General features: G+C 36.3%; 4 protein-coding genes across 4 annotated transcripts in view; 3 read left to right on the forward strand and 1 right to left on the reverse strand.

Annotated features, from left to right (window-relative positions):
- Window positions 1–1,843: 1,843 nt before the first annotated feature.
- Window positions 1,844–4,601, forward strand: LOC17879649 (microtubule-associated protein 70-5). The gene is made up of 10 exons (XM_006283492.2): window positions 1,844–1,943; window positions 2,035–2,120; window positions 2,272–2,337; window positions 2,420–2,590; window positions 2,674–3,000; window positions 3,084–3,230; window positions 3,322–3,393; window positions 3,462–3,893; window positions 3,978–4,129; window positions 4,228–4,601. The coding sequence occupies exons 1-10, from the start codon at window positions 1,883–1,885 to the stop codon at window positions 4,253–4,255; spliced, it is 1,542 nt and encodes a 513-aa protein (XP_006283554.1). The 5' UTR covers window positions 1,844–1,882; the 3' UTR covers window positions 4,256–4,601.
- A 25-nt stretch (window positions 4,602–4,626) lies between these two features.
- Window positions 4,627–5,389, reverse strand: LOC17878319. The gene is made up of 2 exons (XM_006284647.2): window positions 5,146–5,389; window positions 4,627–5,073 (listed from the first exon to the last, which is right to left on the reverse strand). The coding sequence occupies exons 1-2, from the start codon at window positions 5,321–5,323 to the stop codon at window positions 4,808–4,810; spliced, it is 444 nt and encodes a 147-aa protein (XP_006284709.1). The 5' UTR covers window positions 5,324–5,389; the 3' UTR covers window positions 4,627–4,807.
- Window positions 5,390–7,201: 1,812 nt separating this feature from the next.
- Window positions 7,202–8,877, forward strand: LOC17877469 (putative WEB family protein At4g17210). Its single transcript, XM_006285565.1, has 2 exons — window positions 7,202–7,393; window positions 7,486–8,877. Exons 1-2 carry the CDS (start codon window positions 7,202–7,204, stop codon window positions 8,875–8,877), a joined length of 1,584 nt encoding a protein of 527 aa, XP_006285627.1.
- Window positions 8,878–9,263: 386 nt separating this feature from the next.
- The window catches only part of LOC17878171 (farnesyl pyrophosphate synthase 2), an 8,702-nt gene continuing 7,576 nt past the window's right edge, over window positions 9,264–10,389 (forward strand). The window contains exons 1-4 of the mRNA XM_006284482.2: window positions 9,264–9,443; window positions 9,532–9,556; window positions 9,648–9,763; window positions 9,845–9,958. Coding sequence (XP_006284544.2) covers window positions 9,333–9,443; window positions 9,532–9,556; window positions 9,648–9,763; window positions 9,845–9,958 — 366 coding nt within the window. The 5' untranslated portion in view covers window positions 9,264–9,332. The remainder of the gene's footprint in view (window positions 9,444–9,531; window positions 9,557–9,647; window positions 9,764–9,844; window positions 9,959–10,389) is intronic.

Raw genomic sequence — 10,389 nt, forward strand, 5'->3', positions numbered from 1 at the left:
TTCTATCATCCTTCTGTATACCAGTATGAGTCAATTGGCGGCTGAACAAAAAGCTTTGTGAGGACAAAAAATCTACAGGTCAGATTGGGTTCTGAGATAAGTCTTGAAAAGGAGCTCACCAACCCACAAAACCAAAGAATGAACAAGTACAGGTCATTGCCTCCATTTTATTCTTTACTTTTTATAAGGCTCAAGCTTCCTTTATTGCCTTTAACAACAATACTATATATATACAATGACAAGAGTTCTTAAGAAAATAACTATAGAGAAATAAAATGAATGTCTTTTTTCTTATCACATTTCAGAAAATGATTTCTCCCGGTAATTGTTTATGTGTAAATTGTGTATATAATAATTTTTTCTAAAACAGATGTTAGATTTAGGATTTCGGTTGTATAATACTATAATTTTTTGTTAGGAAATCACACTTAAAATATAAATGAATGATTAAAATACAATATTGATTTTTTAGTCTTACTGACCTTTTTTTATTACTTAATTTGTTTTTGACTTGTTGTTATTTACCTAATTTCTCTCCAAAATTTAGTCATTTACCTATGTTGATTCTATAATATTCTATCTAAGTGTTCATTGTCTAATCTTCTTATCATTGTTTCATCCTAATAACCAAACCCCAAGACTTGGAAGCAAAGAAGAGAGAGGAGTCTCATTTATTTAAAAATCCCATTTTATTATTTATTTTAATAAAAAATAATTCAAAGAGAGATATTGAGTGACTTCCACTAATACAAAGAAAGCTTGGTTTGTGCAATATTTTGCGGTTAAGCTATTAATTGCTGAGGCAACACCTTTTCAACCTTTCTCTCTTACTCTTCTTTTCTACTAATCAAACTACTAAACTCATATGGATAATACATAATCAGATGTTGATTAATCTGGTTTTTTTTGTTTCAAGATTAGCATAATTGTTATCTGTTTGTTACCTACATTCATATAACCTTATCAAAAACGAATAAAGACAAAAGGATACAAGTTATATGAATATTATTTGATGGTGAGTTTTATTATTATTATTAGTATTTTTAAACAAAGAAAGAAAGAAAAAGGTTTTCACCAAACGAAATTAGTTCAATCATTTAAATGATCTTTATCCCTATGATTAGTGTCTTTATATCTGTCATATGCTGCTTCTTCTTCCAACTTCTTTTGGATTATTCTCTTCTTCTCTTTGCTTACACATTTGTTTGTTTATTTTAATTTCCATTTGAAGGTTTAAAGCATAATATTTCTCTTTGTTTATTATTGATATATTCATTCATACCGTGTCCCTTTAAAATACTAGTATTAGTTACACCATTAATCTTGGAACCTGAAAAATAATGATTTTTTTTTTCTTTATCTCGTATGAATGTGGTAATTATGATGGTGAAACCAACTCTAGCTACTTTGATATATTATTCCTTTAGTGAAAAATTCTATGTAACTGAGTAGATAATTTGAAAAACGAAGAAGTCGACAAGCATTTTTTTTTTTTGTTCAAAGTCGACAAGCATTTTAGGAATTGAAAATAAAAGATAAAGGGATGAATATTGTTGATAAATGGGTAATGAAAGTGAAGTGAGAAGAGGGAAGGGTTGGTTACTGTCAAGGGTTTGAAATGGAGACGGTTGCTTGAGAAAGAGGTAAAAGAGTTTAGTAAGTTTCAGTTTAATCTCTCTCTCTCTCTCTCTCTCTTTCTCTCTGTCTCTTTCTCTCTCTCCTTTAACGTCACTTCCTTTAAGTAATGGCTTCTCTCTCCCTCTCTCTCTCTCTCTAAAAGAGTGTGTGTATATATTCAACGGCTCCATTTCTCTTCTGTTTAGACGAAAACTCATATCTTCTATACCGTAACAAATAAGGAGGAGCCGTTTGAGAGTACAAGATGACTGCAGGAGAAAACCCTTTTGTATCTAACACCTCTTCTCTGCAAAACCAGCTTAAAGGTTTCTTTCTGGTTTTTTAATGATCAATCCTTCTGTGTAACTTGCTTTGATGTTGAGGTTAGTGTTGCTTTCTTTTGATTTCTCTCTGCAGAAAAAGAGAAAGAGCTTTTGGCTGCTAAAGCTGAAGTTGAGGCTTTGAGAACAAACGAGGAGCTCAAAGACAGAGTCTTTAAGGAGGTAACATGATGATCAATTATTTACTCTGTTCGTGATGTTCATAGAAAAAACTTTTTACTCAATCTTTCCTACAAGTTTTCTTGGTCATTTTTTTTTCCATATTCAAAATTTCCTTCTTGAGCTCTGCTGATGACACTTGGTTATGATTCAGCTGAGAGAAAGCGTAAGGAAGTTGGAGGAGAAACTTGGAGCCACTGAGAATCTTGTTGAACAAAAGGTGTGTTAGCTAAAAGACTACCATATTTGTGAATTTTTTTTCATAATGATTAGAATAAGTTAAGATTGTGAAATGATTGTAGGAGGTGGAGATGAAGAAGCTTGAGGAAGAGAAAGAAGATGCATTGGCGGCTCAGGACGCTGCAGAAGAAGCACTTAGGAGGGTTTACACTCACCAACAGGAAGATGACTCTCTACCCCTCGAATCCATCATCGCTCCCCTTGAAGCTCAGATAAAATTTCACAAGCAACAGGTTCTTGAGACTCCATGTAACTTCTTTCTTATATTATTGTGAAAAGCTGCATATTCTTGTGCTTACTCGCTGCTGCTTTACAGATTTTTGCACTTCAAGAGGACAAGAAAGCTTTGGAACGTCTGACAAAATCAAAAGAATCTGCGCTTATTGAAGCAGAGAGAATCTTGAAAAGTGCACTTGAACGTGCTTTAATCGTTGAGGAGGTCCAGAACCATAACTTTGAACTTAGACGACAGATTGAGATATGCCAGGATGAGAACAAGTTTCTTGAGAAAATAAACCGCCAGAAAGTGTTGGAGATTGAGAAGCTCTCCCAAAGCATTGTAGAACTGGAGGAAGCAATCTTGGCAGGAGGGACAGCCGCCAATGCAGTTAGAGACTATCGCCGTCAAATCTCACAGCTCAACGCAAGTGTCCTGTTTAGTTTCTTGTACTTTATTTTCACATATTGTTTTAAGGAAACTCACATGATTTTTTTCATCATTAACAGGATGAGAAGAGAACCTTGGAGAGAGAACTAGCCAGAGTCAAAGTTTCAGCAAGTAGAGTGGCCCTTGCCGTTGCTAACGAATGGAAAGATGAGAACGATAGAGTAATGCCTGTGAAGAAATGGCTTGAAGAGAGAAGGCTTCTCCATGTACTGGTTTTCACTTACATAACCACTTAGTACACACTGAGTAGCTTATACAAACATGAATGTTCAAAGTTGTGTATGTGACTGTGTGCAGGGGGAAATGCAGAAACTGAAAGATAAACTTGCTGTTTCAGAAAGAACTGCTAAGGCTGAATCCCAACTAAAGGTGATTGCTAAGACTGTTAATATTTTGTTGGTAAAAAGTGTAGTTTCTAATGCAAGTAAACAATACAGGAGAGGTTAAAGCTGAGGTTGAAAACCATAGAAGATGGCTTGAAGTGCCCAAACACGTTTCTAGTCTCTCCAACTACAAAGACTGAAAGATCTGGCAAGATTTTAGGATTCTTAACAAGTGGTGGTGGATCAAAGAAAAGGTCTACTTCTCAGCCAAGAGGCTCAATTACAGGCAGAATACATGCTCTGAATCAGCCTATTCACAGAGTTGCAGAAAGTGATGAAAAGGAGAATTCAAAGATTACAGCTAATGGATTAACTGATCAGCATGAAAAAGGTGGCCAAAGGAAAACAGAGGAAGATGGAGATGTAGATACTGAAGATATGGTTTCAGGGTTTTTGTATGATAGGCTTCAGAAGGAAGTAATTGCTTTAAGGAAGATTTGTGAGAGTAAAGAGGGTACTATAAATACCAAAAATGAAGAGATCAAGGTAACTTCATCTCTCTTGTTGTTGTTGTTTTATCTCTTCAACTATATGAAACCTTACTTAAAGATGAGATACCTCTGTTTTCAGATGTTGTTGAAGAAGGTGGATGCTCTAACGAAAGCCATTGAAGTGGAGACAAAGAAGGCAAAGAGGGAAGCCGCAGCGAGAGAAAAAGAAAACGCATTGGCAATATTGAATGAAGAGTCAAAGCAAAGTAGAAAGACAAACTTACCAAGAAGGTTTGTTCTTTTTTTTTTTTTGCTTCATTGTTTGTCCTTGTCTTTTGAGAACATGCTAGACAAAGTTAATATTTATATGCCTATGCTATGTTGTACAGCCGTGTAGCCAATCCACGTTGCCAGTAGAGGAAGAAGGAGCTTATGGGATTGAATATACTAAAGAAGATGATCTTATTTTAGGTTGTACTGTACATATTGAGTGTTGGATGGATTATAAGAAAGGGGAACTAAAAGCTCAACAGATGTGTGTGTGTTATGTCTGGATTGCAAACCATGTGATGAAGTCGTCTCTCGTAACCTATTATTTATTTGAATGATATAGCAATTATCTTGAGAACCTATAAGTAAATCAGAATCTTTGCTAAACACAAACACATACATGTTTTCTTAGGTTTTTGTTCTTAGCCTTGGTTGTTCAGTTAAGGCAACAACCTTTCTATCTAATATAATTAAAGCATCGTATGTTCTCTCATCTCTGTAGTAGTAAGAATATCCAAGGTTGAAGAAAACATAAAAATTTCTAAATACAAGAAGAGCATGAAAACAAGATTTACAAAGGCTATATATCTCTCTTTCTCACAAGAAGCGAGAAGGAACCATATACAAAAGAAAGACATGACTGATCTATCCTAGAAAGATTAATTAAGACTCTCTTTTTACATGGTGTGCTAGCTCTCTCTATTGTAAGGTTATGTCGCCGGCTGTGTAGACACGGGAGCCGTTGGAAGAGGAGAGGAGTTGAATGCCTCTGTGAATCTTGGAAGAGCACTGATAAGGTTTAGGAACAGAGAGTGGTTTGATGATACAAGCCTTGTTCAGGTCAGGAATCGCGTGTAGGTGAGAAGGTAGATCGATGACGAATTGCCCCAAGTCATTAGTCACACCTTTGATCCATTTAGATCTCTTCTTATGTCCACTACGGCACTTGATCCCAACAGTAGCACCTACATGATGATGATATGTTATAAATCTTGTAGTATATAAGGAATCTTATTATTACTACTTTGGTTACGTACCAGGAATAGGAGAGGAGGAGGAAGAGAGGAGAGAGGCGGTGAGAAGAACAGAGGAGAGTTTTTGTTCGCCGTAGCCAGCCATCTCAACCATCTCATTTCTGGTCCATCTCTCCCTAGCTGCTTCCCCAAAGGCCACCATAGAAACCAACGTCATGCTCACCAACAAGAACCTCATCATCTTCACCTCCCAAATTCTAAAATATGTGAAAAACTAAAGAAACAGCAAGGATGTGTGTTTTATATATATACCCCACACAAAAATGAATGGTTTGGTTGTATAAAAATATGAGATTCTTTATTTTTTCCTTTTTATATATTTAAAAAGCCATCTTCCTTTATTTGACTTTTTATATTTTCTTTGATCAAATTGCCTTTAATAATTTGATTATATAAAATTGGAAGCAATTATGTATGTACTTGTTTGCCTAATCTTTCTTTCTTTCTTTCTTCTTCTTCTTTTAAAAAAAAACAAATAAAAATTGGAAGATTTGAAGGTAGGCGACGTTTCACCTTTAGAAATGTCTTGATATTTTTGTTTAATATTAAGTTTGAAAGTCTAACCTAAATGTAAAGGGATGTGTCACAAAATTCACATAACAATCAAGCCTGCCCCAACTGTTTTTCTTTTCTTCTAGACATTTGTATCTTTTGAATCAAAGACATACAAAAAATAAATAAAAATTATCTTTTTTTTTTTATATGGGAGGATCTTTGTGTGGGTTGGTTATCAGTTTAATCTCTCCAATGGATAAATACAAAAAGATGTGTCTTTTTTTTGTTCTTGTTGTTGTTTGGTAAAGATTTCAATGATGTGTCTATGATATGACATATCAATATCATAAATTAATTAATTTCTTCTTATTGCATTTGTTCAATAACTATACACAAAGATCAACAATTTCCACTTAACATTTAAAGAGTTTAGTGTACAAATTATCTTTAACTTTATTAAGTGTATTATAATTTATTTATAGTCAATATCTATTATTGATGTTTCACTTTTTTTTTTTCTTTTCTTGACGCAACAATACAATATTTAAAGAGTTTTATTTAAATTGAATTACTTAACTATAAAAAACAATCATTACACAGATTTTTAAATAATAAAGGATAAAATATCCTAAATGAACACAAAAAAAAATACATTTAATTGTTTTAGTAGAATATGAGTGAATTCAGCTACATTACTATATAAAAAAAAAAATTGAACAAATATTATCCACGTGGAATAACTGATCAAGGGGTTCAACTAAACCCCTAATAATACGGGACAGACACAATGTATTTCTCCTTTTTGTTAATTTGATAAATTTCTCCTTTTCTTCTCAACCATTCCACTCCATCCCCTTTCCTATCTCTCGAGACTCAGATGGTATTACGCTAAGTAGTTATTTGGTATTTGGTTTCATAACAAGTGAGCACTTAGGACCATATAGTATATGAAGGTGCGCCTTAACAATCTCAAACGATGATTGATGATAAACCTGAAAACTTATCCCCTTTCTTATTGTAGAAAGGTGGTTCATGCATGCAAAATAGTATATATCAACGCTCTATGACTATACTTGGTAAACAATATGATTTTATCGTAATAAGAACCGGTTATACAGTTTGCTAACGTCAGTTATGTTGTATATAAAAAACAAAATATGTATCCTATGAATTCGAACGATGCAAATGCAATTTCCACCGATGTTTCAAATTAGGAGAAAGCCCGGTTGGATTAGTCTATTAATAACTTTTTGTTATAGTTCATGTTAAGAACTTGATCTTATTTCTAAATACTTCAATGTATATAGTTGTTCTTATTTTAGGATCCACGAGGATTTGGGTATTTTGAGTTTACCAAAGTAAAGCCCCAACTAAAAATAGAAGAAGAGATAGAGGAAGACCTTTAGAGTGACAAAAAAGACATGAGCAGCGCAAAACATGGCGACCCTCTTGTTCATTATTTGGAAACACAAAGATTCCTAAGGATCAACATCAAACTCTCCCTATCTCTCTCTCTCTTTGCTTCATTACGTAAAACAAAAAAAAAACTGTGTTGACAAGATTGATGGCGAAGATCAGAACGGATGCTCCGGTGATGCCTCCGGAGACTCCTCCTCGGAGCAGTGAGGTGGGAGAGATTGACACACGTCCTCCCTTCCAATCCGTTAGAGACGCCGTTAGTTTATTCCGTCAAGTTAGCTTCTCTAAGAAACAACAACAACCACCGCGTCTCTCCTCCTCCTCCTCCCCCTCTCAGGTACTCTCTCATTCCTCTTTTAGACAAAAACGTGAATCCTCAATTTTCCCACAAAAACATTAGTTCTAAATAATTGTCTTTCTTTTGTTAAGGATACAACGGATGTGTCGGAGAAGGAGACACAACTTCTGTTGGCGGAACAAGAAATGGATAGAGTCAAGCTTTGTCTTGATGGCTCTGTCGCAGCTAAAGCACGAGCACTCTCCGATCTCGACTCTGCTCAACGAAAGGCCGCTGATTTAAGAGTTAAAATAGAATCCACCAAACATTCCAGGAAATGTGCCATCTATACAAAACACACCATGTATCAACGGTTAGAACAGCTTGAATCTGAAAAACAAGAAACAGAGCGAGCAAGAGAGGATTACATTTTGACTACCGCAGAGCTATTCATGGCGAAACACGAGCTCGCGGAATTAAAAAAGCAGTTCAACATCTCCGTGGAAGAAAGGCTAGCTGAGCTTCAAAGGGCAGAGGAAGCAGAGTGTGCGTCCATGGTTAACTCCAACAAGATCAAAGACATGTCACATGAGGTAGCTGAAATGCGTGATGCTGCTGAGCGACTGAAGTCTGATGCTGCCAGGAAAAAAGAGGAAGGGGAGAAGATAGAGGAAGAGAGCATTGCCGCGAGAGAAACTTACGCGGCTATGAGACGAGAGGCTGAGCAAAGGCTAGAGGAACTGAAGCGAGGTTGTGACCCTGAGCTAAGGCAAGATATCGAGGAGTTAGCGGAGATAACTTCGGAAAACGAGAAGTTGCAGGAGGAGCTTGAACTAGCTCGTGAACTCAAAGAGGCCAAGAGTGCGATGCAAGAAATATGTGATGAAGAAAGTTCATACAAAAGCTTGGTGGGCTCACTCACGGTTGAATTAGATGGAGTGCAGAGAGAAAACAGAGAACTGAAGGAAAAAGAAAAGGAGAGGCAAGAAGTTGAAGAAGGGGAATGGTTAAAAGCTAGTCGTAAAGTTGACGAAATCATGCGTGAAGCAGAGATAACAAGAAACGAAGCAGAAGAGATGAGGATGCACGTGGATGAACTCAGAAGAGAAGCAGCAGCCACACATACGGTAATGGGTGAAGCAGTGAAACAGCTCGAGATAGTTGGAAGAGCGGTGGAGAAAGCGAAAACCGCAGAGAAAAGAGCTGTGGAAGACATGAAAGTTCTTACAGAGAAGAAAGAGAGTCTAACACATGATGAGCCTGATAAGAAGATTAGAATATCACTAAAAGAGTACGAGGATTTGAAAGGAAAGCATGAAGAGTCAGAGAGAATGGTTCAGTTTAAAGCTAAAACAGTTGCTGCTCAACTGGAAGAGATCAGTGTGAGCAGAATAGAAGGTGAGAGAATGTTGGAGGAGAAGATGAAAGAGATGGAAGAGTTAAAACTGGCGATTGATGGTGCCTTGAGAAAAGCAGAGATTGCAGAGGAAGCACATAGCATTGTTGATGCTGAACTAAGAAAATGGAAACCACAAGACTTGTAGCAGATATGAAAAATGCTTTAGGTTGTTTAGGGAACTACTAGAATGTCCATATACCAATATATCTTTATTGAGAGAGATTGATGATTTATTCATATTTCTCATTGTCACAGTAAATACATGAACTGTTTTAACATGGAACAAAGTCTAAAAAATAGATTTAAAGGCTGCGGGCATCTCTGTTTTCTTCTTGTTTTGATGTGAAATTGGACAAAGTACTATACTTCATTGAACAAACCCTAGAATCCCATAAAATGCTTCCTTGCTTCTGAGGTAGGCAGGCAGGCCTTTAGTCGGCTCATTTAAATGGGCTTATTTTTTGCCCATTAAAAGAAAGTCACGTGACGCGATATAAGCATAATCTTAAGGATATAGACACAATTAGTCAAAAAACATTAGGTAGATCATAGCTTCGTCTTCTACATTTGATTTTGTAAATCCTTCCGTGATCCTTATCGATGGCAGATCTGAAATCAACGTTCCTCGACGTTTACTCCATTCTCAAGTCTGAACTGCTTCAAGATCCTTCCTTTGAATTTACCCACGAGTCTCGTCAATGGGTTGAACGGGTATATTCCTCGAATCACTTTCATTTTCTATTTCAAATCAGAATCTTTGATCAATTTGTTTCTGCTGATTTGGTGCCTCTCTTTTCAGATGCTTGACTACAATGTACGCGGCGGTGAGAGCAGCCTCTTCTCTGACATTTTATCTAAACTTGATCAACTTACATCAAACACGTGTGTTCTGTTCTGTTATGTTCTGTTCTGCAGGGAAGCTCAATCGTGGTCTCTCCGTGGTTGATAGCTACAAGCTCTTGAAGCAAGGTCAAGACTTGACCGATAAAGAGACTTTCCTCGCATGTGCTCTTGGTTGGTGCATTGAATGGGTATATTACTCTTTTACTCTCTCTTAGTTTTTCTCTTCTTGTTTTGTCTTTCATCTGGTTCTTTTTATACTTTCATTGCAGCTTCAAGCTCATTTTCTCGTGCTTGATGACATAATGGACAACTCTGTCACACGCCGTGGCCAGCCTTGTTGGTTCAGACAGCCAAAGGTTGGTATGATTGCTATTAACGATGGGGTTCTACTTCGCAATCATATCCACAGGATTCTCAGAAAGCACTTCAGGGAAATGCCTTACTATGTTGACCTCGTTGATTTGTTTAATGAGGTAAAAATCTCTTTGGCGTTTAACTTTCCAATTTCACAATTGATCCAACTCTATTCTCTTACATCATTCATTTCTAGGTAGAGTTTCAAACAGCTTCTGGCCAGATGATTGATTTGATCACTACCTTTGATGGAGAAAAAGACTTGTCCAAGTACTCGTTGCAAATGTGAGAGATTTCACCTCTTCTTAATGGTTGATGCAGTGGAATAGCATTAACACGTCCTGACTGATGATATAGTTTTCTTAAACGTGCAGCCATAGGCGTATTGTCCAGTACAAAACATCTTATTACTCATTTTATCTTCCTGTGAGTATAGATTCTTAATCCCTCTCTGTCTCTC

This window comes from Capsella rubella, unplaced genomic scaffold (genome assembly GCF_000375325.1).
Source record: "Capsella rubella cultivar Monte Gargano unplaced genomic scaffold, Caprub1_0 scaffold_7, whole genome shotgun sequence".
In the NCBI taxonomy this organism is placed as follows: Eukaryota; Viridiplantae; Streptophyta; class Magnoliopsida; order Brassicales; family Brassicaceae; genus Capsella; species Capsella rubella.

What these genes read in the sequence shown, in the direction of transcription:
- LOC17878319 (XM_006284647.2), bottom strand. Translation starts at nt 5,323, where the DNA reads ATGATGAGGTTCTTGTTGGTGAGCATGACGTTGGTTTCTATGGTGGCC. An exon ending in CTCCTCCTCTCCTATTCCTG is followed by an intron (nt 5,074 to 5,145) that starts GTACGTAACCAA and finishes ATCATCATGTAG; the next exon opens with GTGCTACTGTTGGGATCAAG.
- LOC17877469 (XM_006285565.1), top strand. Translation starts at nt 7,202, where the DNA reads ATGGCGAAGATCAGAACGGATGCTCCGGTGATGCCTCCGGAGACTCCT. An exon ending in CCTCCTCCTCCCCCTCTCAG is followed by an intron (nt 7,394 to 7,485) that starts GTACTCTCTCAT and finishes TCTTTTGTTAAG; the next exon opens with GATACAACGGATGTGTCGGA.
- LOC17879649 (XM_006283492.2), top strand. Translation starts at nt 1,883, where the DNA reads ATGACTGCAGGAGAAAACCCTTTTGTATCTAACACCTCTTCTCTGCAA. An exon ending in AAGAGAGAAGGCTTCTCCAT is followed by an intron (nt 3,231 to 3,321) that starts GTACTGGTTTTC and finishes GACTGTGTGCAG; the next exon opens with GGGGAAATGCAGAAACTGAA. An exon ending in AGGCTGAATCCCAACTAAAG is followed by an intron (nt 3,394 to 3,461) that starts GTGATTGCTAAG and finishes TAAACAATACAG; the next exon opens with GAGAGGTTAAAGCTGAGGTT.